This window comes from Micropterus dolomieu, linkage group LG02, assembly GCF_021292245.1.
Source record: "Micropterus dolomieu isolate WLL.071019.BEF.003 ecotype Adirondacks linkage group LG02, ASM2129224v1, whole genome shotgun sequence".
NCBI lineage: Eukaryota > Metazoa > Chordata > Actinopteri > Centrarchiformes > Centrarchidae > Micropterus > Micropterus dolomieu.
Genome location: NC_060151.1, coordinates 1,697,532 through 1,723,395, shown reverse-complemented (window position 1 = coordinate 1,723,395; position 25,864 = coordinate 1,697,532). Strand labels below are relative to the sequence as shown.

At 41.2% G+C, this 25,864-nt stretch overlaps 1 protein-coding gene across 1 annotated transcript in view; it reads left to right on the top strand.

Moving 5' to 3' along the window:
- si:dkeyp-72e1.9 overlaps positions 1-25,864 on the top strand; it is a 104,160-nt gene that overhangs the window by 24,161 nt on the left and 54,135 nt on the right. The window contains exon 2 of the mRNA XM_046030507.1: positions 24,415-24,488. Coding sequence (XP_045886463.1) covers positions 24,415-24,488 — 74 coding nt within the window. The remainder of the gene's footprint in view (positions 1-24,414; positions 24,489-25,864) is intronic.

Here is a 25,864-nt window from a genome sequence, read left to right as displayed (position 1 = left end):
TAATAGAGGCTCTGATTGGCACCACCTTATTGGTAAAATAAGATAAAAACAATTCACAGTCATCATTACTTCCAGCTGAGGCACAAGGAGGGGTTGGGTTTACCAGCTGATCCACAGTCTTAAACAGAAACCTTGGATTGTGTTTATGTGTCGTAATGAGTTCAGAAATGAGTTCTTAGTGGTTTTCTTTTCCCTGTTCTGTTCTGATGGTCTGGCTTAGTGCTCATCCTGCATGTGTGGGAGAAAGTTGCCCCTTGCACATTGATTGTGAGATCCCCTTGCATTGGATTAACATGTCTGCCGGTCATTAAATTTACTCCATGTCAGCTAGTGTGTGTGTGTGTGTGTGTGTGTGTGTGTATATGTATACACACACATATATATTATATATATATATACACACACATACATACACACATACATACATTCTATTAAAAGCACAAAGAGACAGGTTGGCTGAGATATGAATGAGCCCATAAAACACACACTAGCTGACATAGAGACAGGTTGGCTGAGATATGAATGAGCCCATAAAACACACACTAGCTCATATATAATATGTGTATATATATATATATGTGTGGTAAATTACTAAGACAGCTTCGGTTGTCAGACTTCTCTGTGATTTTTTTCATTGTCCATGCTCTGTTGGTTGTTACAGACCTGTTGAAATTATCATTCAATTTGACATTAGTGGCATTGAGTCATGAGACTGCAAAGGTTCCTGTGGGAATCATTTCTCTGGACAGAGCTTTGTTTTTGAGATTGAGATTTGAGAAGATCAAATCTTGTTTTTATAAAGAAAATAATTACAGTAAAAGTAATACACTTTTTCCTTTGCTGTGCTGTGAGATAGACTTGCACTGTGCCAGCTTGGGTGAGCCGTGAGCAACCGTTTGCACCAATATACCCACCTCTATCACCAAACACAGATACAGTGCATTTTAATGAGAAACACAGCTGTGTTTGTTTAGTAGACAACTCCATAGGGTACCTTAATATCATTATACTGCTGGGGGTTCTCCCAGGAAGCAAGATTGATCTGTTAGAATGTCTGCTGTTCTCAAAACCTGCAGCTTCTATTCCTCATCTGTAGAGGGCAGCCTTGTAACTGGAAACCGTTGACAGTGATCACCCATCTCTTTAGTTTTAGTCTTTTCTTTGTATTGCTCTATTACACACACACACACACACACACACACACACACACACACACACACACACACACACACACACACACACACACTGAAGTGTGTGTGAGCACGTGCATGGGTCTCTCTGTGACTGATTTTGTCAGTGTGGATTGGATAATCCCATAATTTGATAACGACCCACTGTGCAGATTTAGTGATTAAAATTCTGAGGCAAATGGTTGTTGCCATGGTTGCCAAATAGAAGAAGAAGAGCATTCATCCGTGTGTGACGAGAATGTGTGTGGGTGGTGGTGGTGTGGGGGGGGGGGTTAATGCACAGAGTTGTAATGTGCATGCAATCATACCATAGACTGTATATAAAAATCATACGTACAGTACACACACAACTGTGGTAAAATATGGAAAAAAGTCCTTTTAAGAGAAAGACGCAGAGTGGGCATATGTGCATGTTAATGCTAGTAATCATTAAAGGACTATACAGGGATTGCCTTTCTCTCAGGTAGCTGTTAACGATCCCCTCTAGGCTATGATGCTGTGTTAGGAGGTTGATCATGTGTTTGGTTGTGTACAGTATGTGTGTGTGTATCTGTCTGCAGCTAATCTCGCATACTACTGCATAGTGTAGACTTTTGTCTTTTTAGCAGTGTTTGCCATTTTATGTTGTGCATTGTATGCTTGAGGTCTGGGGTGATGATGGTGCCCATGAACCGGAAGGGCTCCAGTGTCAACTGCGGAGTCACACAGGGTGAAGTGGGAGGTTGGAGCTGGACTTTTTCTGAAATCCACAACCATCTTCACTGTCTTAAGAGCTTTGATCTCCAGGTGGTTCTGGCTGCACCAGGTCACCAAATGGTCAATCTCCCATCTGTAGGTGGACTCATCCCCACCAGAGATGAGCCCAAAAAGGGTAGTGTCATCTGCAAACTTCAGGAGCTTGACAGACTGGTGACCAGAGGTGCAGCTGTTGGTGTAGTGAGTCTGTGATCCACCTGCAGGTGGAGGCAGGCATGCTCAGCTGGAAGAGCTTGTACTGCAGCAGAGCCAGGATGACAGCGTTAAATTCAGCTCATGATGAAAATCATATAGCAGAGATGTTAAAGTGGCTTAATATTTGCCAGCCCATCATGTGAGTTTCCCAGTGGTGGTAGAAGCACTAATATCTTTTACTTAAGTTAAAATGCTACAAATATTCAGTAAGAAGTAAAAGTCTCACATTACAGATTTTTACTTAACACTAAATACTTATATTTAGTACAAAAGTATGAACTGCAAAATGTTCTTAAAGTATTAAAGAGATATCTGTAAATATCTGTTCCCGGCTCAGAGGCGGATCAAATCGGACCCCCCTCTCAGGCTCTGTACTTTTCATTCTGCATACATAGTGAATGGAGAATTTAGCAGACAGATATTTTTGGTGGAGACCAAACAGGAGGTAAAAGGAGAGTGAGTATAGAAACACAACTTCAAATGAATGCTAATTCCACTGTGTCTGCTGGGTGTAACTAAGCAACTGCTTGCTAACATATTTTCCATAACAACATAAGGTGTAGGCCTTCCCCTGGAAAAGTGGTAGGCCCAGGGGCGAGTATCTTTTGACGGGGGTCGGCTGCCAAGTGTCTTTTTTGACAGGGGCCTGGTGTGGGCCAGTGACAGACTGATGGCAATATTAAGGTAGGGCCCTGTATATTATGTGACAACAAAATCACAGACTGAATTGCAGATTTGAAAATTTAAAATAACTATTAAAATGCTGTGCCTCCAAAGCACACCCTAACACTCCCAGCTAGGTGTTTTCAGAAGAGCAGATGGTGTTGGACACGGGCCCTTAAGTCAGTTATTTATTCACATTTAGAAAAATTAACTATAGCACAATCTTGCTAATAATCTCACAGTGTACAGTCTTGGAATGCTGTGTTTTCAACAAAAGAAATTACATTAAGATAAATAATATTCAAAACAAGTGCAATAAAAGGTTTTGCGCTCAACACTAAACTTGTATTCCGTCCCTGATTGGCTACTGTGCTAGATTAGCCAAGAGATCCAAACTGATCCCTTTAAGGCCTTGTACTTGGTGCATTCCATTTGCTAATAATTGTGTCCTCTCTGTGAGCACTGGAGTCAAAAAACAGTCTGGGTAGGTGAAAGCAAGCAAAGTAGTATTGCTACCATGTTGCATTAAACTATGCAGTCTCTTTTCAGATCAGTGCTCATGAAGGAGAGGACACAAGCTAATGAAATCATCTGCTTTATTTTGGGTCAACCATCCATTTGGGATTCCACCCAAAAGTAATGTTAACGTTATCAATACTCTGCTGTTTTCATGGCGCTACCTAGGTTGAGGTGCTTGCCAGCTGCCTTTTGTCCACCTAAGGCTGGGCTAATGTTGTTGACTCAGTGGAGCCACGAATGTTAGCAGTCTCTTCCTCATCACAATCACCTCCAGTATTTGTCCATCTGAAAACCTTTTTGGCTTTTACCTTTCCTCCTTGACGTCATCCCGAAAAGTCACAAATGAAGTGTGCTACTGCCTGGCTATCTAGCTTAGGTTGCTAGTAATGTTAGCTTGTGATAGTTGTATAACGTCAAGTGTTGAACGTAACTCTACTACACACAGTGATGCAAGAACACTGATCTCAGACCTGCTGGTTTCCTATAGTGTGTTGACATTTCAACCAACAGATGTCACTGGTGTGCTTTCCTACCATTATGTTTATGTTTCCAACGGAGCCCCTCCAATGTAAGTAGCCTGTGGTTTAAAACTATTGTCCTAAAAATATTTATTTGTTAAATTTTCAGATGCTTTGGCCAGGCTGGTTGCAATGCACTGGTGGAAAACCTAAGGTGATAAATATGTGTTTTTATCTTGCTGTATTGCGAAAAGTAAGTGAATGCACCGCTAAATAACCAGTTATTTGATTGTGACACAAAACAAAGGTGATGCTTAATAAACAAGAAATAAATTAAGAATAATCCCTTATTGTGTACATCTGGAATAAAAATAGTTTAAGACCCTTGCACCGCAAATAACATTACCAGAAAGGTAAATGCTCAACCTTGACAGTGAAGTCTATGAATAGATGGCAACACCCTGCAGCCTTCAGCTGTTTTGGTTCAGGTTTATAGCAACTCACAAAGATGCTTTGAAGGACTGCTAAGCTTCTGTAGGTATTAGATTTTTAAAAAATGCAGGATTTCACAGGTTATGTATCCAGTGGCTGATCAAAGTAAACACAAGTAACCCAAATCAAATGCTCATTGACTTCATTTGAATTTAGGTAGCTTAACCCAAACAGCGGATTGCCATTTGAAAACATGTAAACAAAGCAAACTATTTAAATATGGATAGCAGAGAAAAGAAGCTGCTGATAAATGAAAGGCTTAAGGTCCTGAGTGAGAGAGTCACGTCCCTCTGAAAGGCTGTCAGGATGATGAAAGGAACCACAAACTGCCATGTTTACAAGTGCAAATCTTCCCTGATTTTCTCAGAAATACAACTTGTGAATAATCTTGACATTAAACCATGAATGTTTTTGTTCCATTGAGAGAGCAGTAAGTGCAGGTTTAGACTATATGCAATAAATGTATTTATCTATGAAGTGTTCCCCAGATTACCGCTGCGGGAAAACTATCTTTAAATGACTTCCAGGATGATGAGAAGAATGAGAAGTATGTAATTCTGGAGAAATCAAATATAAATACTATGACATAGTGTTCAACAACAAGGTTGTGGTCTGGGGAAGCTAACATGAAGCTAACATGCAGAGAGGATGAGATGGTCCAGAGCACCACAGCAGCTCCAGACATTGGTACTCACAGCTCTTCTGCTGCTACAGCTAACATCACAACAACAGCACGTCTTGGTGAACTAGAAAGTAAGCTGATGGTCCGTGGACAAGGCATTTAACATTACTGACACACAAATCATGGCTGGCACTGCTGGAAAAGTGCTGTGTTGCCACTTTGATTGTTTCCCACGTACAGAGCCAGGGCTGAGTACAAACACCAGGTTTATTTCAGACAGCCAGTGGACCATTAGGAGATATTCACTAATTTGGCAAAAAGGATTGGATTAGAATGGCTCACTGCACTTTTAGTAGTGATAATTTTTAAATTACAGCTGCCACAGCCGTGTGTAATGCTCACCCATATTACCACTTTTCTGCCGCTGTTGGAAAACCTGCACTGGTGCTTTGCTGTTTTTTCAGTGACAGGTCTAATAAGTGGTTTAGGTGGCAGACATTGATAGACAACTGGGTGATTGATGGAACAATATGCTCCTGCACACACGTTTACAATGATGATTTGTGAAACAGACCAAGTGGTATGCATGATTATAAATGTGATGAAAAGAATGTGTCTGCATATTTCTGTTGTAGTTGTTTTCGGAGTCATGAATCTGAGGACTTTAGGCTTGACTTGACAAAATGAAAAAACACAACTCAACTTTACCGACTTTAACACCAATGACTCACGACTTCACTTGGCCTTTAAGCCTTTTGACTTGGGATGATCCCAGGGGAAATTGTTATTGCTCAATGGTAGTGTGTTCGATACCTTAATTTATACGTTAATTCCTATACGATCCAATACCAATTAATACCCAGGCTTGAATTTACCGATACCAATACATGTTACATGTTTTACTTCTACTTCTCCCCCTCCTGTTTCTGTCTTTATGAGAGAAATAAGGAGTAGGCTGTAGCCTTACCAATTCAAAATAATAGCTGCATAATGACAAGACATCAAACTACTGTCATATTCTTTAATTATAGCCTAATAAAAATATCCTGCTCAGAACTGCCGCTTCATAACATCATCCTATTGTTGTGACAGACTTAATCTCAGATGTTTAGCGAAGTTTGCGATGTTGCCGAAGTATTTCACTGTCTTTGCACACACATCACACAGAGCAACATTATTACCTTCACAGCTAAAATACAGCCAGAAGTGATTTTACAGTCAGCCAGAGTCAGTATTCAATTGCAGGAAATGTAAAGGCAGGCGGAAGGAAAAGTAGTCCCTATCAACAGAGTATAATTAGACCATCCTGGTGACAGTAAGATACTTACACACAGTTTAGATATCGATCATTTTATATGAGTATCGATCCTAGAGCAGGAAACGTATCAGAAATATCGATACTTATATGATCCGCACATCACTACTCAATGGTTGCTTTTCTACAGCTCAGGAGACAAAACTGTGATTCTCATTTCAGCCTCATTTTAGTTTCAATGTTGTCGGACCTGTTTCTCATATGTTGCTCCTAAAATTCACTAGGAGAATTAGGTGAGACAGAGCATTTTGCAACAGGAGTCATAATCGAGACTTGAGGGAGATACCTTGCTCTGGCTCATTTTTTGTCATTAGGAGAAGAAAAAGAGATACCCTAAGCTGGATTTGAGCACACAACCTTCTGTTCTAAGGTCAACAACTCTACCACTGAACCATCCAACTGCACATAGAAGTATTTATTGTCTTTATGTATAATACAATGTTCCTTTACTTGAGAAAAGAAGACATACCATATTTACCATAAAATTCCTCAAAATTCTCCTCAAGTACAGGTATTTAAGTATTCCATAGTGAATGTACGTAAGTATCAAAAGTAAAAGTGCTCATTCTGTATGACATAGTATCTCAGTTCTTTCTTGTGTTCAAGCTTAATGAATTAATCTCTAAATATGCATTATTTTCAATGACAAAATATTTCTTTTTCTTCTTCTCAGTAACTAAACTACAGGTATCAGGTAAACAGTAATAAGATATAGCCCCCTAAAAGTGCAAGTACCTCAGCATTTACACAAGTAAAGAATTTTCCATCCCTAAGTGGGGTCACTAAGACTAATCTGAGACATATCTTGGAGCTTTTTCTATGATCCACATTCAGGAGACTTACACATATTTAAAATCATCTAGAGATCTCTTGTTATGATCAGAGTAAGACATTTAATAATGATATGTGGTTGTTTCTCCTGAGTTGAATTTAAGAAGTAGGAGAAAAAGCCTTAGTATTAAAAGTAGCTCATTTGTGTCTTGGAGAAATGAAAGAAACAACTATGAGATCTCTTCTTGGATTTTGCTTTTCTCTGGGATTTGGTATCCTCCCCAAGCCTAAAGATTAAAAATGCCATTATGAAACATGGTGACCAGGGACTTCTGGTGGAAAAACAGCCTTTTGGCTAACTCTGACTAACTGACTTGATTAAGACTCGAAACATAACATTTAGGACTTACACTTGGATTATGACTCATAGTACATCATAGTATACTGTGTACTTTAGAGGTAAAGCTTAAATTATACTTTGTGTCCAATACAAAACAATTCACGAACTGAACTGGCCACAGACAAAGAAACTAATTACTGTAATTAATGAAGCCGAACTAACTGGAGTAGATAGGCATGGCCGTCTCCAAGATTTACCCACCAGGATCTGGAAGAACAAGGTATACTGTATACTAGGGCTGTACAGCTGTACATATCGATTATTTTTCAAGTCATTTAATCTAACGATTATTTTGTTGATTAGTTGATTAATCTAACGACTAACTTTGTTTATTCTAAAGGAAAAAAAAGCCTATTACTCAATTAACATACCAATTTATCCAAAATAAATATCAAAAACATGTCTAATCAATAAATCTATATTTTATTCAATCATCCTGATGAAGCTCATTAGAATGACAATAGTAGCAAATCTTAAAATGAATCAAATTTCCATGTCACTGATGTGATAATAACAAAAGAGACATTAATTAGGCTACTTTACTTAAAACTTTAAATGTTTCTGACATGGATTCATTTCAATATTAAGTAATGCAGTATGATAATAAAATCTATTTCTGCATCAGTGAACACCTGAAAGGACTCACAGACAGTCAGATCGTCTGTACTGTTAGTTTCAGCTGTTTTCTCGCTCATATGTGGCCGTTAAAGAGGTGGTATTATGCTAATTTTCAGGTTCAAAATCTTAATTAGGGGTTGTACCAGAACAGGTTTACATGGTTTAATGTTCAAAAATCACCATATTTTCCTCATACTGCACATTGCTGCAGCTCCTCTTTTCACCCTGTGTGTTGTACGCTCCGCTCTTGAGCTACAGAGTGATGCATCTTACTTGTACAAAATCTTTGTTGGGAGTTGCACATGCGCAGTTCCCAGGTAAGGACTACTAGCCAATCAGAAGCAGAGAAGGGCGGGTCATAAGAAACAATGTAGTGTGATCCAAATCAAAGCCGCTTCAGACTGAGACTGTAACCTAGCAGATGGTATAAGTTACTCAAGTCCACAACATCATTGTTCCACATCTGACCATCAGGAGGACTAAGCGTTGAACTGTTACCAGTGTTCTGACGATCTATGCTGCCTTAAAAAAAAAAATGCTACCATAGCGCAAATTGATAGACTGGACTCTACGCGGCCCTGCTCTGTTTTCCATTGCAGATAGTACCCAGAGATAGTTCGTAGCTTGTCGTATATATCTACGGTTAAAACGTTTCAACATTCCTCAGAATGTAATGACAGGTAAGCGGTACGAAAACCTTCCAGCTGTGTTTTCCTCTGCCGTTGTTGCTGCAGCGGTCTGTGTGACGGCGGGAGCAGAGGGCTCTGTGAGCGGGCGGCTGGCCGGCCTCACACGCTCCTCCCGCGGGTTGGCACAGGCTTCCCCCGCAGCCTCTTGCGGAGCTCCTCAACTCCGAAAATATTCAAGCACATTTTTGTTCCGCCGTCACTTCTCGTAAAACTGTCAATATTGGAAATCTACACAGTTGATTTCTCACCTCAAAACTTCTCAGAAGTGGATTTAGTCATGAAATTCTAGACAAAAACTGTAAAATATAAAACTTTCTGTTACTCACCTCTGTCTGGTGCAGCAATGATGATGCAGTGAATAGTGAATATTCTCACTGACCAATCAGCAGTCTGTCGTGTTTTCACGTTACATTTTAGTATCCCTCAGCTCGCTTGGAACCTTGACGGAGGTGAGGTGATACGAAAAAAAGTACCTGGAAGCAGGTACAGGTGCAACATTTCTACAATGGAAAACCAAACAAAGGCGAGTCGAGCCAAAGGGCCTCCGCTGAGACTAGCTTGGTTTGAGGGCGTGCCTGACCCCGCTAGCCGCTTGGCAAGCTTTATGACGCGTTTTCATTGTGACGTCACAAGTAAAGGAAGTGAAGTGCTGGACTACAAACGAGCTGTTTTCTAGCAGTTCAGAGCACAGCTTTCTGTGGGAGATGGGAACTCCCTTTGGGCTGGACTTTGGGCTTTTTCACCCAGCAAACCTGTTACATGCACAAATATAACTCAACAAAGGAGAGGGGAAAAGCCAAAAAGCAGAATACCACCTCTTTAAATGGACTAAACAGAAATATGAAATATGAAAAAGCCGAACATTAGATGACTGTTGGGGTACATGCAGGGACATTTTTGTCATGTACAGTATGGGGTCCAACAGGACATCATTACCATATGAGATCACAGCTGTGACGACGCGTTGGCTACCATAGCAGTTCAATGTAAGCCAAGCTCGCATCTGTGCTCCCTAAGCCTGCGTCTGGAGTCAGTAAAAGACTGCTGTGTTTGGTAAGAGGCTGGACAGCCTCCAGCTTCTTCTAATCTCAACAGCTGAGTAAACATCAGAAACCTTGCAGAGGCTCTAGAGGAATCCTTGGTGTGTAGGTGGAAAGAGTGCTAAAACAAATTCATCAGCATTACTGTTACTGTAAATACAGTTTGTCATTTAATTTCACTTGAGAAGTGACAATCAGTGAACCCACAGAGAACTGTAAACAACTCTGCAGTTCCCCTCAGCTCTATAGGATTATCCTGCCTTGATTCAAAACTGAAAATAAAGTTCTGAAAGGTTGAAACTAAGTGTTTGAAAACTCAAAATCTTACAAAAAAAAGTTTTGCAAGATCGAAAACTATTACGATTTCAGAGTTTCAAATTTGTCAGTGTTCTCCCAGTGTATTAGTTTGTTTTCCAGGTTTGAAACCTTGTAAATGGTGATCAGAAAACTGGTGTGTGAATGTGTGAAAAAAAGGTTTGAAACTCTGAAAATTGAGGTTCAAAAGGGCGAAACTTTATTAAATTACATTACATTTGCACTCCTATTGCAGACTATTTTTTTCAGAGCTGAGTTTACAACACCCACTTCGCGGAGATACGCCTACACAGTTGCGAGCTTGCGACTCACGTGATTTGTGGCAGCGTTGTCACGCAGCTCTGCTCTGAAACTCAGACTGTCACGGAGTTTTTTTTGCCTCTTTTAGCTCATTGTTTTGGTTTCCAGCAGCCGATGAATGCTAATGTTGCTCCATGTCTACTGGATGTGTGTTTTCCAAAACTCCAAAATGTTGACTTTAAAGGTTGTTCTACTGCCCCCAAGTGGCCAAAAGACACCAATTCAGTCAGTTAATGGAGTTTTAAAGGATTGAATTAAATATGATTTAAAAGTGTTGTATTTCTAAAAATAAGTGTAAAATATGAAATTGTAGGCTATAGAGTGTGTGTGTAATTTGGAGAAATGTAGTATAGTCTATGCTGACTGGAGTAATTGAGTAGCCCTCTTATAAAGGCCTATATTTAGCACAGCTTTGTGACATATGGATTTGTGTGTATTATCCTGTTGCCATAAGCTTATCATCTCCTCATCAAACGGCATTCTTCATACTGTCTCTGCTTGGCAGCTGCAGTGCATCATGACAGGGAATATGCAGAGCCAATGTTAACAACAAGACTCAGATATCCAGGCTTTTCCACAAAACCAGACATGTTCCAAAGGTTGAAAGTGCCTCTAGGTTTTGCCAGGTATGTTTTCAATAGTTTCATAGTAAATTAAACCATATTTACTGGCATATTTCTTATGCCTGCATGCCAGGGATTATGAGGCTATGCTGAGCTGGTGTGGTAGTCTTGGAAATTTTAAAGTGTATTTAGCTTGGTAGTAGAAATATTGGTTACTCGTGTTTGTACAGCGTTAATGTTTAGTCTGCATGGACCTACACATGCATCCAGAGGTGGTGTAGGTAGGCTCAGTCTGATATTGTATTTGCATTAAAGTTGCCAGTGGCTGATATTTCAATATTGAGAAACTTTGAAATTCTTTATTTTTCAGTGTGTTCACACTTGTGTGCAGAACTTATTGTATTAGACTGATGAATAAGCATTTGTTCCTCTTTTTGGAAAAGCTTCTGAAACAGCATTCAGACCATCATAAAACACTAACTCTACAGAAACCCAGACTGATTAAATTCTTAACATTTAGGCACTTCTTACAGGCAGAAGAGCAACGCTACCTAAAAATAGAGTAGGAAGGAAACAAACCTGATATTGACATAAAACTGGATTCTACAGTTTTGTAAGGGGGTGTCTGTGTTGGCATGTGTTGGGTTTTCCCCGCCATTTGCCCAGAGCTTGCTTTACCATGCCTATGGTAATGGTAAATAGACTGTACTTTTATAGCACTTTTTGCCTCTCACTCACTCATTGAGACGCACACTCACACACCTACGGTGATGGAGCTGCCGTGCAACGTGCTGGCCTGCCCATCGGGGTTCAGCGTCTTGCTCAAGGTGACGGATCCATTTTTTTTTCTTTCTGCTTTCATATACTCCCCCCCAGGGGTCCCAATCCCAAGAAACCACTTGTAGTAATTATTTTGTGAGATTATAACTCCAGCAACTTGAAGAAACACCTATGAATCATAGGATTGCAAGACTGAGCCAAATTTAACACCACTTACAACCATGGTGATTTGAGAAAATGTATTTATCAAAAATAATCTATGGATTGACTGACAATGAAAACTAATTTTTAGTTGTAGCCTGGATGGGCAGCAATAGAACACAGATGCTCAGAGGCTTGAATGACAAATGACTAATGCTAAGTAATGGATGTCAACTGAGGATTAAATTGCTGTTTCTAAATGGAGAGCAGGGCACTTGTGCATTAATGTGTTTAAAGGCATTAAAGCCCCTCCTGCTGTGTTTGAATTCTCTCTGACTTTGACAGTCAGTGTAGTGGCATGGCAGAGGAAATATTTTACACATGTGTGGGAAAGATGTATAATGTTATCTCTACTGGATGCTAAATAAAGTCTGGATATTAAACATTTACAAAGATGCTCACCTCAGTGTCCAGTAACCCCACCTAGTTATAGTTTTGCAAGCTGGTGAAGTATTCCACAAACTTACTGTAACTATGGGAAATGCAGCAGTTATCTTTTAAAATGGACAGGCTTTGCTGAGGATACCCTTTCCTCCTCATGCAACTTAAGCTCTCGTTTTATGCATCACATACATTCTCGCTGTAGTCCATCAGAGGAAGATAGACAGGTAGGCTCTGAAAATGTGTGAGCGGTGAGACTCGCCAAAATCATTTCCAGCCACAGTGCGTTCTGTGCCCTTGTGGTTTTTTTTTTTATTTTTTGGCGACTTTAGTTATGTAAGAGATTAAATCTGTGGTGAAGGTGGAGATGTTTGGAGCGGACAGGCTGGTTAACTGGAATTAGAGGCTGCCCGTGTAGACGGTCCATCATGTGGTTGACGGCTGACGGCTGAAGGGCTGGGGAAGCTCCGACCGACCGTCCGTCCTACCAGAGAAGCGGGCTTCAAGTCAAAATGCCAACCTTTTCAGTCATGTATAAAGGAGCAGTCATCATTAGCAGGTAAAAAGCGAACGGGGGGCGCCGGTGAGGGTGTGTTTGTGGTGCGCTCTGTGGAATGTCTACTTTGTCAAGTGTTGGGTGGCTGTTGTACTAATGTTTCCGGCTTCTTTTTCTAGAAGACCACGTGAAATACAGCAGTAACTATAGGTTATGTGGAAACAAATAACCTAACAACGAATTCAATTGGAGAGGCGCTCGTGCGGCGCTCGCGCTTGTAACAGTTATTGTATCTCCGTCATTCGGGAAACCTGTAAACATGCGGGGCTGCGTTTAATGCTGCGTGAAACGGAGGTTAGTGTCGAAATGTGTTCCCAGTGGGTGTGAAGAGGAACACATTCTGTTCAACACGTAGGTTTAGGTAGAAGCACCCGCTTATTCTCGGCAGCGTGTTTTTCCCCTGTTGTTTGGTAACCATTTACAGAACAGGAGATCTCCATCTGTCCAATGCCGCTCGCGCGCGTCACGTTGTATTTGGTTTGCCTTTGCAATAATGGGCATTCTGTGGCCTAAAATGTAAGCTATGCTACTTTTAATGTACTATAACGTTATTTCATAAAAGTTAGTGTAACGATATAGCCTACTGTGATACACTAGGCTACTTGTAGCCTACAGAGGAAGGTTGTAAAGATGGATGAACTCAGGTTGACGGCAAGCTTCCTTATGAGCATCTCCTGTTGACCAGATGCAGATATGGTCTAATGATCCTTTTAGGACTTCTCTTGCCGCCTATTGTGTCAGTCATCTATTAGTAGGTTCCATTGTTACCTTTAAAACATTGGAGGGGGTACATTTTCTGGTGGGTCCTCCCCTTCATTTTCTGCATTCTGGTGATTTTTTTTTTTCTGCACCAGTTTCTGCCTTTTCTGAATCAATTTATGGCAGAGATGTATGTAAAAAGGACACATGTGACAACTCCATATCTAAAACTATGATGGAATATAATGCAGTAAGGCTCTCAGGCATTCTGTATTGCTTTCAGATATGTATTCACCTGTAGATTAATTTTTCTCATTTAATATCACCCCACACATGTAGCCATGATTTAGTCATCCCCATAAATACTAACACATGCACATATGACTCAAAGTAACCTGTTCTGTTATGAGTTTATTCTGCAAATCTCAGATCACTATTATTTCTTTCTTACAGTTCTCCCTCTTATTCGTGATAAAAACAAAGTTTTGGTTAACAAGAAATGAATGCATACATACTGTAAATGAAATGCATGTCAAATAGCATTGACATTGAATCTTTGGTTTTCTATCCCCATGGCGTTTTACGTAGTACTCCCATGTCTATAAAGATCATTGATAGTGCCTTTAATTGCATTATTTAATGCAAGAACCACCAAATGTGTAAAGCAATATCGGCACAAAATACTTTAAATTAAGGTTGAACTTTATAATACTCAGACAGTTGACAGACTACAATTCAGCCTTTTGGTTCATGTTATTCTGTCGCTAATTTGCGGCTAGCTGTTAACCATTTCTGTACCAAGTATTTTGACAAAATTCTGACTGTTTATGCTTTCATCAAATGTATTGCTTTCAATTCAGTAGTTGCTGGACATTTCTAATTCTACACCCTTGGATAACCCAGACTGGCATCACGTTATCAAGCACCAGGACCTCGCCCCCTTTTGTGGAAAAGAATCGTGCTTTCACAAACCTAACAAGAGAAAATGGGCAGTTGCAGAAAATGTAGATTAACCTGTGCCCATCCACTGCTGACGAATGTATGAGCCTCCACAGAACAGTGGTTTCTTCATTTTGGCAGCTTTGTAAATTCATTTTCAAGTATGAATTAGCTTTTGTCATTTACATGATGATAAATAAGAAACTAAAAACAACCATATTAATAACCAATCAAAGGTGCTCTCGTCAATGCAGTAAAATACAGGAGGAGAGGGAAATAAGCTGGATCCTGTCCGCCAGCATGGATTTCACACACAGTGAAGACTTTTATTCATCTTCTGTTCTAACCCTAACCCATTCTGGTCGGTGTTTACATTCCACCGCAGGCCAACATGCAGGACGCACAGCACATGCTGGCTGACCACATTCTGTTTGTGGACATATCCTTAGTATATTGTCCTCTTTGACTTTAACGAAGGAAATCTCAGACAGGAGCTCCCCAAATACAGACATTTTAGTCAATGTCTGCCCAGAGAGGAGAACATTCTGGATCACTGTTGCACTACAGCACTGGTCTCAACCTTTTTTGGACCAGCGCCCCCCTATCCATTATCCAGGTCAAAAAGATGTTGGCTATTTGCCCTGGATATTGTTTATTATTATTATTGTTGTTACTATTGATATAAAAAAACATGAAAAAAGTACATAATTGAATGACGAACAACAATTTTATAACTTTACTTACTTTACAGGGAACAAAAAAGCCAGAAACTGTGTGTGAACCCAGAGACTGTTTTCTTGAACTAAGTGTGGGGTCTGGGGGTGGACAAAGATTTTGACTTATTTTCCTACATTCTGGTGGAAATTTCTACCTTTTCTGCACCAATTTATGGTGGAAATGTATTTTATTTATATAAAGGGAAACAAAAAGAGGGAAAATTTTGCCAAGGTAATACCAAGAAAGAGAGGGTCCATTTTCCAGAGTTTACACAGTAAGCGCTATGTGGGTTCAGTTTTACACATGATACTCTGTTTTCATATTTCCATGAAGGCAGCACGGAGCTGAGCCACAAGTAGCTGACACAAACACTGAAGAGAAGAACAGCGATACACCATCTAGTCCAGTTGCAGTGCCGTGGAGGTTTTAATGTTGCAGACCACAGTTTTTTTGCAAGTAGTTGTGAATCTTTAGTGTAAAATCGCCTTTAAACTCAACAAATGCCCCCAAGAGCACCTCAACACCCCCCAAAATTTTGCTTCTAGCACCCCTGTCGTCCTCTGAACACCCCTGGGGGTGGTACCTCCTATGTTGAGAGACACTGTACAATAGTAAGCTATGCCTATCATGCTGCCCCCCACGCTACACTGAGACACTCTCTAAACCTGTTAGGGAGAAAGCAGTGGACTAACAAAGCTACAGAGGGCCTTCTGGCATGTTTGGACTGCACTGACTGGGATGTTTTCAGGACTGCTACCAACAGTCTAGATTAGTTTACAGTGGCTGTGACATCGTACATCAGCTTCTGTGAGGACAGCTGTGTTCTATCACGCACCAGGGTGAGCTATAACGACGACAAACCCGAGTTGACGGCTAAACTCAGACTGGGCCCCTCCACAACTTCCCACCTCAGAGTCCCCCTCCTGCCCTTGCACAGTGACAACACTCTTCATTGTAGGGGGAGATGACAGGCATTTTGAGGTACACGACTGTCTCTCCATCCAACCTGAAGCACTGTGCCAATCAGCTGTCTCTTCAGCCAGCCAGCCTACTTTAAATCCTCCACCATCATACTCGTGCCGAAAAACCAAGGACCAAAGGATTAAACGACTGCAGAGTTTTCGCCCTGACCTCTGTCTCCATGAAGTAATAGTGTAGTACATAGTTTAGATTTGAAAAAGTTGAGAATCAAACAGTGACACTCATATCTACTTCTGTCCCTCTCCTCTACTTTCCCTCGGTGCCATGGATCCACAGCTGCAGGTCACTGTGTCTGTTTGAACGAGAGTGGGGCCGAGCCACACAGCACAGCGGGCAGCGCACACAAAATCCCTGCAGCAGGGTTGTGCCGAGGTGTGGCCGTGTTCATTTGCTTCATAACTGCCATGAAACAAACAGAAAACAACACTTTGTTTCTCTGATTAACCGCTTTTTGTTTGCCAACACCACTCTCTCTTCCCATTTCACTTCAAGCTCACTTGACCACTGCTGCCCTCAGGCAACCTTTGAGTAGCGTGTCCACAAACAGCAATCTACCAATAGTACTCACTCAAGTATTTACTAAAACAGATCATACCACTTTATTGAAACTGAGGATTCTGTCTGAGGATTGAAATTATTTTTGGGTCATGACATAAAATATGACAAGACATTCAAAGCACCTCAGCTTCAGAAGCTTAGAATGTAAAAAAAGTATATATTTCGGTACAGCCCTTGTAAAAGAGATGTACTCAGTTTTACTGGCAATGGCTCAGTGCATATTGATAAAGAGCAGTGTTTGGGTGAGGAGGATTGGAGGAGGACTGTTTTAATCTTATGCTCTACCACACGAGGATGCACATTCATGTTACCAGCACAGGAGTGATGTGACATACTTCTGCTGATTGGCCTTAGATGTGGTGTATAAATGGCAATAATGTGCCAATATAAAAATACAAGATGTCTGCAAGATAATGTTAACAATGGTCTGTGTACATTTTGTTTGTTTTTTCGTTGAAAGAAAAAAAGAATCAATAAAATGGAAAAACTGAACTGAATTTCCGTTTGAATCAAAAAACAAAAAACAAATTCAAATAATGGCCCAAGGTCCGTGTACGTTCTTTCATTATTTCGTTTCAAAACCAAATCAGAAAACCCAAGAAATTTTCCGTTTTGAACAGAAAACAAAACAGACAATTGTTTTTTGTTTTTCTGTTCTAAAAACAAAACGAAAAAATATTGATTTTGATATTTAATGTGTCCGGTTAGTGTAGCTTTGTGTGTTACACTTAATAAACCTGCAGCAGATACACTTGGGCAAGGGTGGTGCCTGATTAAATGTAATTAAAATGAGTTTGAACATCAACATAGGTGGGTTTTTAGTTAGAAAAACAGGAGGCTCCAGTTTTTAAGATTTCTTCAGTCTCAAATTCCGCGCTGCGGAGAGCCTCCAGCTGCAGTAACACATGGATTAGGCTAAGCCTAAAATAGGAGCATCGAACTTCATCCAGCCAGGGGGAACAACCACTGACTGTCCAGTGCGTCGGTTCACTGGCAACATAACGCATATTAGGTCTACCAGTTAGGGAGTGGGGCCCTGGACTGTACAGGGCGAGGGAGAGGAGGTCGCAGGAGTGACCTGGTGCGCTGCGGACGGTCGGTGATCATTCTCTCTGGTTGGATGAAGCCCGACGCAGACCACAGTTGCTGCAAACCACAGGCGCACGTGTAGGTTGTGGCCCGCTCTCCCCTACAGCAGCCAGTTAGTTTGAAAACCAGGATACAACACCGGTCAAAGCTCCTTTGTTTTCAGTTATGGGTATAAAACAGAAAAACAAAAAAAACTTGTTTTTTCGATTTTGGTTTTGAAACAAAATAATGAAACCCCTTCAGTGGACACCTGATCGTCAGTCAAGGCCAACGTTCTGCTGCTGACTGAGCTTTAAAATCAGAATCAGCTTTATTGCCAGGTACTGTATGTGTACACAAATGAGGAATTTGACTCTGGATTGTACATTGCTCACGATGTGCTTACTTATACAATAACACAATAATAATAAAATGAATCACAGGCTACAGTATAGAGAACACATCCACACTATAAACACAAGGTGCAGGTGTTATTTACTTGAGGTTGGTGGATTTGGTATACAGTATATACAATATGAAAATATAACAATATGAACAGTATGAATAGCTCTGAAATAGCAAATGATGAATAAATGATAAGTGGTAACCAGTAAACAGGTGGCTGATTATAGACAGAGTTACTGGGTTATTGTCAGTCAGAAATCAGTTCATCAGAGTGATGGCTTGTGGGAATAAACTGTTTCTGTGTCTGTTAGTTTTGGCGTACAGTGCCTACCAGAGGGGAGAAGTTGGAACAGGTTGAGATGGAATGGCAGTGATGTTTCCTGGGAAACCTGTCTTGAATGGAGGGTAGGTTGGCACCGATGATCTTTTCTGCAGTCCTGACTGTCTGTTGTAGTCTGCTCCTGTCCTTTTTGGTGGCAGATCCAAACCAGACAGTGATGGACGTGCAGAGGACAGACTGGATGATGGCTGTGTAGAACTGGATCAGCAGCTCCTTAGGCAGGTTGAGTACATCCTCTGCTGGGCCTTCTTGATGATGGTGTCCGTGTTGGGCTCCCACTTCAGGTCCTGGGATGTCAGGATCCCAGAAACCTGAAGGATTCCACAGCAGACACAGGGCTGTTGAGTATGGTGACGGTCATCTCCACAGTTTTGAGCGTGTTAAGCTTCAGGTTGTTCTGACCGCACCAGAGAGCCAGCTGATCAACCTCCCGTCTGTAGGCCGACTCATCACCGATGACCGCTGTCATCAGCAAACTTCAGAAATTTGACAGATGGGTCTCCTCAGGTCCAACCGTTGGTATAGAGGGAGAAGAGCAGTGGGGAGAGCACACACCCCTGGGGGGCGCCAGTGCTAATAGTCTGGGTGCTGGATGTGCTGTTCCCCAGTCTCACCTGCTGACTCTGTCAGTCAGGAAGTCTGTGATCCACTGACAGGTGGAGGCTGGCACAGTGAGCTGGGTGAGTTTGGTGCTGAGGATTTCTGAGATAACGCCGAGCTGAAGTCCACCAACAGGATCCTTGCATATGTCCCTGGAGAGTCGAGGTGTTGCAGGATGTGATGCAGTTCCAAGTTGACAGCATCATCCACTGACCTGTTAGGCAAACTGCAGGGGGTCCAGCAGGGGGCCTGTAATATCCTTCAGGTGGGTCAACACCAGTCTTTCAAAGGACTTCATGACTACAGATGTCAGGGCGACAGGCCTGTAGTCATTTGATCCAAAGATGGAGGGTTTTTTGGGGGCCGGGATGATTGTGGAGCGTTTGAAGCAGGAGGGAACTTCACACAGCTCCAATGATCTGTTGAAGATCTGTGTTAAGATGGGGGCCAGCTGGTCTGCACAGATTTTCAGGCAGGATGGTGACACACCGTCTGGGCCAGGAGCCTTCCTGATCTTCTGCCTTTGGAAGAGGTGGCTCACGTCCTCTTCACAGATCGTGAGTGCAGGTGAGGGGTCAGAGAAGGGGGTTGACAGCGTGGCAGTAGGGGAAGGTGATTGCTTGAAGATGGTGTTGGAGCGGGGGAGAGGTGTGACTGGGCTTCTCAAACCTACAGTAGAAACCATTCAGCTTGTCAGTCAGTTGTTGAGTACCAGCAGTGTTGGGGGATGCTCTCCTGTAGTTATTGAGTGTCTGCAGGCCTCTCCACACTGACACAGGTTTGCTAGCTATTCAGCGTAGCTCCTCTTTGCTGCTTTGAACTCTTTAGTCAGTGTGTTCCTGGCCTGGTTGTACAGGACTCTGTCACTGCTTCTGAAGGCCTCCTCATTGCTCTGACGAAGTTCAGTGTGTCCACAATTTGCCTCATTGTTTCACTGATAGCAGTGGGAGTGTCAGGTTGCTACTGATGAACCTGCTGTAGCTGAAAAAATACTCCTTGTAGCAACCACACAAGGAAACTGGAAATTCCATTTCTGAGAAGATAACGTTTCATTTTCAGATAACAGATATAAGAGATATAACCGATATGTGCACTGGTTTGTCTTATTCATCTCCAGTATTTTACACCATCTTTTGTAGTTTAAAGTCTGAGCAACTGGATGTTCTTTAATGTCTGCTTGAGCCAATGTTAGAGAGATTAAGAATAAGGAAAATTGGGCAAAGCCAGAGGGGGCAGTTCTTGTGCAGCAACGTTGCGTAAGACTACAGTCATTTCTGCCAAACTCATCTACTAGAGATTACCTACTGTACAGTGTGTGAGCACTGACCAAGATGCTTTTTAGTGACTTAACTTTGTTGTTTTATTCTAGCAAACTCAACTCTTACTGATTCCCCGTTAGTTTAGATACTGTATCCTAAAAACTAGAGCCCGACCGATTTATCATTTTGCAGATATTATCGGCTGATATAAGTTACTTGCAGATATATCTGCACCGATATATTACTATTAAAAAAGAAACCGAGAGTTGGATCCTTCCCTCAGGTCATAAGTTGCATAGTTTGCCCACCAGAGGGCGCACTGCAGCGCCTCTGTGTCACTGTATCATAGACGACATGTTTGAGACTAGGTGGGGATTCAGAAATGGTTTCTCGTAGCTTTGGTTAGAATTAAGAGATTGCTGGTAAAGACTGTAAACATGAAGATGGTAAACATTTTAAAGATTTTACATTTTTTGATTTGATTTTCCCATTAATGTGCTATTTACTTATGCACATTTAAACACAAAGACAGGGAGGGACTTGTTGCAGATATTGATTGATTGACCTGGAGGGCAAAACAACGACCAACATAGCGGCTCACACCGCGACTCCCCCGTGGAGACCATTACCATTAAAACTTTATTTGGATCACCTTTCAACTTAAGAAAAAGAAAGATATGAACACAAACTGCAAGTGTCATGCATATCTGATCCATATAACGTTACAGCATCTGCTGCAGCATTTCTACTGCCAGCTCCCTGCCGCAGCTCGACTGCGGTAATGTTTATTTTTACCTTCTGGGGAATCCCTCACCTAACACAGCTCGGGCTTGTCTCCTGGATTAGTAAATCCGAAAGCACAACAACCATCCAGCATTTTGGCAACGCAAAAAGTAACAAACTGAAAGTAAAAGTGTATTACTTGCATATTGGTTGGCAGGCAACGGAAATTAACGTCTTTATGCCCTCCAAGGGAGCGTTTTCATTGGAGTGTGGCGTCACGTGAAAACTATGAATAGCACTGAATGTACGTTATCATCGTCAAAGTCCGTAAATCACAGAGAGTCGAGGCAGAGCAGACTGGGGACATGGGGAACTTTAACTTAGACACCCAACAGTTACAGTGTTGCCTTTGGAGACAACGTAGGATGCAGGCAGCGAGGCAGCTGACTTGCAATATTGACAGAGCAACTGCCAACTGGCCCGAACTGGCCAGCGACTTGCTGGCCCAACATACATTTTTACTGGGCCCGGGTCATCAGGCCATTGCTTATGTTGAACCCTGCCTATGAAAGCTAGGTTATGTCGCCACTCCAAACCAAGGCCTCAGATGAATGAAAATATTAGATAACAAAAAGAGAGTGTTGAAGAGCTGAGCGTAAATGGAAAAAGTCTAAATTTTTAGTTATCTAGATATTCTCATTTTGCTGGACCTGGTTGCAGCTTTCAATAGGATTGAGCATACAGTTCAACTCAACAGTCTCAGGTACTGACTGGGTTGGCCTATGTGAAACTGGTTTTCATCTTACTTATCAGTATTCAAAGTCACTGTTGAGAACTTTAGTTCTTCAGCTGTTCTCATGCCATATGGGCTCCCAGAGGGCGCAGTCCTTGGCCCTATTTTGTACAGTTTGTATCTGTTCACCCATGATCCTACCATTGTTACACCCATGACTCCCAGTTGTACGTTTCATTTAGCCTTGAAAATCGTAACAATCTGCACTGCTTTGCTGCCATTAAGAACTGGATGGCTTCCAACTTCCTGAACACAGATGAGACTGAACAGTGTCACCCCCCACATTAAACCACTAACATGAAACACTTGCCTCCGTGACCCCTCAGAGAGCAAGCAATCAAATGTTGTCCCAGGGGACATGCTTTACTGTTTTAGCTCCAGTGCTGTGGAACAAACTCTCCCTCAATTTCAGATCAGCTGAATCAGTGACTCAGTTTAAAAAGGTTTTTCAAATCCCACCTGTACAGACAGAGAAAGTTTTTAAAATGTCTATTTAAATGTTTTGATATTGTTATTTTATCTGTGTTTGACCACTTCTTGTGTATGATGTTATTTTAAATTGTTTACTTTATTTCTCTATAATTCTCTTGTATGGTATTATTTATGACACACCTCTGGTTTTGAAAGGCGCTATAAAAATACATTTCATTGAAAAATAAAAAACATAAATACAAAAATAGTTTTATATATGGATTTATAGTGAACAACTAATTTATAAAATAAGTTTTACAATAAATATATACAAGAAATAGATGAATTAATGGTGGTAGCTAGCAAATGTCCTTTGGTTCAAAATCCCATTGAAATGAATGGGATCTTCCGATGGTATTTGAGCTTAAATTATAGCGCCACCTATAGTGCGAATTGCACCAGATTTTTCAGGTGTCCTCAGGGGCCCATGGAGAACAAATGTGGTATCAATCGGACTTATGGTTATGGAGATATAAAATGCATGTAAGTCAATGGGATTTTTTTGTATGTATTTAATGTGAAATAACAGCGCCACCTATGGGCATATTTGGGTCAACTTTGGTGCCTGTAGTGAAGGGAGCATGCTGAATACTTCGGCTGAGGTGTCAGGTTAATGTCACTTTTGGTTATAGAGAGTTATAATTTTTTGTGTTAAATAGTGCCACCTAGGGGCTAGTTGCACCAAATTTTGCACAGGCCCTCAGGGGGGTGTCCTACATTATTGGTCCAAATTTGGTGTCAATTGGCCATTCCAAAGCGAAGATATGAAATAATTTCCTGTTTTATAGTGTTTTTCGCAAATACTAATGCTAACACTGCACTACACAGGTTGTATTGGCCATTTAAAGGTATTTCAACAGGTAGAAAGTAGGCTACTGGATTGGTTGGTATATAGCAATAGTCATAAGAATAATTGCAAAAGAGATCATGTCTTTATTTTATATATAATTCAGCAGTAAGTCATGTCAATTATAGACTACATTCCATTTTCCAAATATAAACAAGGATATTAGACATAAGCCTACCGAACACATATTCCATCGGCAACAAAAGGCTTCCGTTATTGCCTAAAATCACGTGAATGTCGTGCCTATGCTATAAACTGCCTATGCTAAACACTTGGCCTATTATGCCACAATTGTGATTATTGCGTTAAAAGAAACGTAAAAGTATTACCACGGACATAAAGTGATGTTTATTTGCACGTTATGTCTGTTTGATCCAGATAAAAGCAGCTGTAGATGTAAAGAGACTTGGCGATACAACTTTTAACATGCTGCGCGCGCTACCGCGCACGGCAATCAGTTTTCAGCAGACGATCACTTTTCGGCTCGACACCTGTATGTTCTGCTGTCCAGTCTTTCTGGCCACGTAACATGTGATTTCAGGTCTCTTAACACCTTAAACAGTTAAAAACAATATAATCAAAACTTACCTGAAATAATGTAATCCTTTGGCTCACTCAGTGCAGTAGTGTTGGCAATATTATGGGCTCTTGTGATAAGAAAATGCACTGTGCATGCACAGGGTTGTAGTTTGACTGAATTTCTATTTAATGGGATGCTGGCAAATTATCTGTACATGTGCTGCTGAATGCAGTGGAAAAGTTTTATATTGAAATTGTGGAACATTTCCCTTGGAAAATTGGACATTTACCGCCCCTTTGCAACTCTAGTCACATGGTGTATGAAGGACACTATTTTTAAAGTAAATGTCTCCTGCGTTTGTCTTTGATGGCAGCTATGAACAAGGTATCTCAAGTGTCTCCGGTCTCCTACCTGTGAGCTGTTGGAGAAACTCTCTGAGACAGACAGTTCTGTATTCTTCACAAAGACAAATTCCACTCAGGAGCTTCTTTTCATGTAGTCATAGTCTGTGTAGCTTTGCAACTGAAGGACAGAGTCTAATCTATGGAAGTAAAATGAGTAGAAAAGTAGATTTAGCTTAAAGTTAAGTTTGTGATGTACTTATTATCTGCTCTTGTCCGTCTCTCTATCCCTCTATTCGCCATCCTCCTCATCCCTCTATCTCTAACAGGACACTAATGGGTCCATACGGAGTAGATCGAGCTGTTCATTCCATGGAGTTTACAGACTGTGAGAATGGCCTGGGTAAGTAGGTTTTTTTTTTTTTTCTCTTCAGTGACCATTGATAGAAGGAAATATTTCTGTCCCGGCAAAGATTTCTCAACACAAATATGTAGAAACTTTGTCTCCTGCCGGTACTATGTCCTCTCCACTGTTTGTGTTCTGTAGCTGTTAATACAGTTTGTGTTTGTCAGGGGCTGGGGCGTATGCCAGCATTCACAGGGTGAGAGACAGAGTACTTCCTGGTTGCCAGTCTATCTCACAGCCAACACACACAGACAAAACTTACTCCAATTCACCTACGCTGCATGTCTTTGTACAGGGGGAGAAAACTGGAGCACTCAGAGGAAACCAACTCTGATACAAGGACAACATGTAAATGGCACACAGAAAATGAACACCTAACCACATCATTAGCCATACAAATCCACAAATCCTCCATGGTCAACTAAAACATCTTGAATTTGGCACAAAAACTGAACAGATGCTATGACAAAATACTCCTGTCGGTACTTTATCCTCACACTAAAAATAATCTGTAGTGCTTTCAGACAACAGGAGATGCTTATTAGACAAATCTGGAGAGGGGGTTTGGTCTGTCAGTTGTCTGTCCACTGACCATAGTCACGAACATGTATCACTGGTTACTGCCACTAGGGTTGCTGAAACAAGTGTTCCAGACCAGTTATATAGTGGTCTGTGGAGTGGTCCTAAACCACCTTCTCCCTTCTCTGCCCATGTTGGCAACACTGTTAGTGATCATAATCCTTTGTCTATTAAAGAGGCTAGATATAGTTTTTCAGTGAAATCACTTATTAATAAATCAAATTTCTACTACCATTTGTCAGTGGGCTCGTACCTCACTTAGAAATGAAACACATACCTGTTTTCTCTGTTACTTGCATCAGCCACCATGCTGTTTTTAATGTGAGGACACTGGGTCTGGATGTAGGCCTGTGCACTCCCGAGCCTCTTTCCGACTACAGCTAACACCACAGCTAACAACATGCAGTCCACCAACACCATAAAACAAAACAACTGGCTCCCCGCACAACACAGACTCCAACACAAACTCCACGCAAGGATACAAAACAACAAGAAAGTTTTATATGATAAAGCCCGTCAGACTAAACAAGATTCAGATGATTTTAAGTGAAAACACAGTGAACATCAGAAAGGTCGGAGTCATGGATATAGTAAAGTTTGCCAGCTAACGCCAAGTATTTGCTAACGTTATCCAGTTGAAGTTGTGTAGCTTTCCACATTACTTCATCAGCTAACACGACCCACATTACTATCCTGTGTAACACCGGTATTATGTCAAGTGTTGATTTAGTAAAAAGCAATTTGGAGCGATTTGTTTACTAGCCTATAGTGATGCAGGCAGGGCAGCCCGCTAA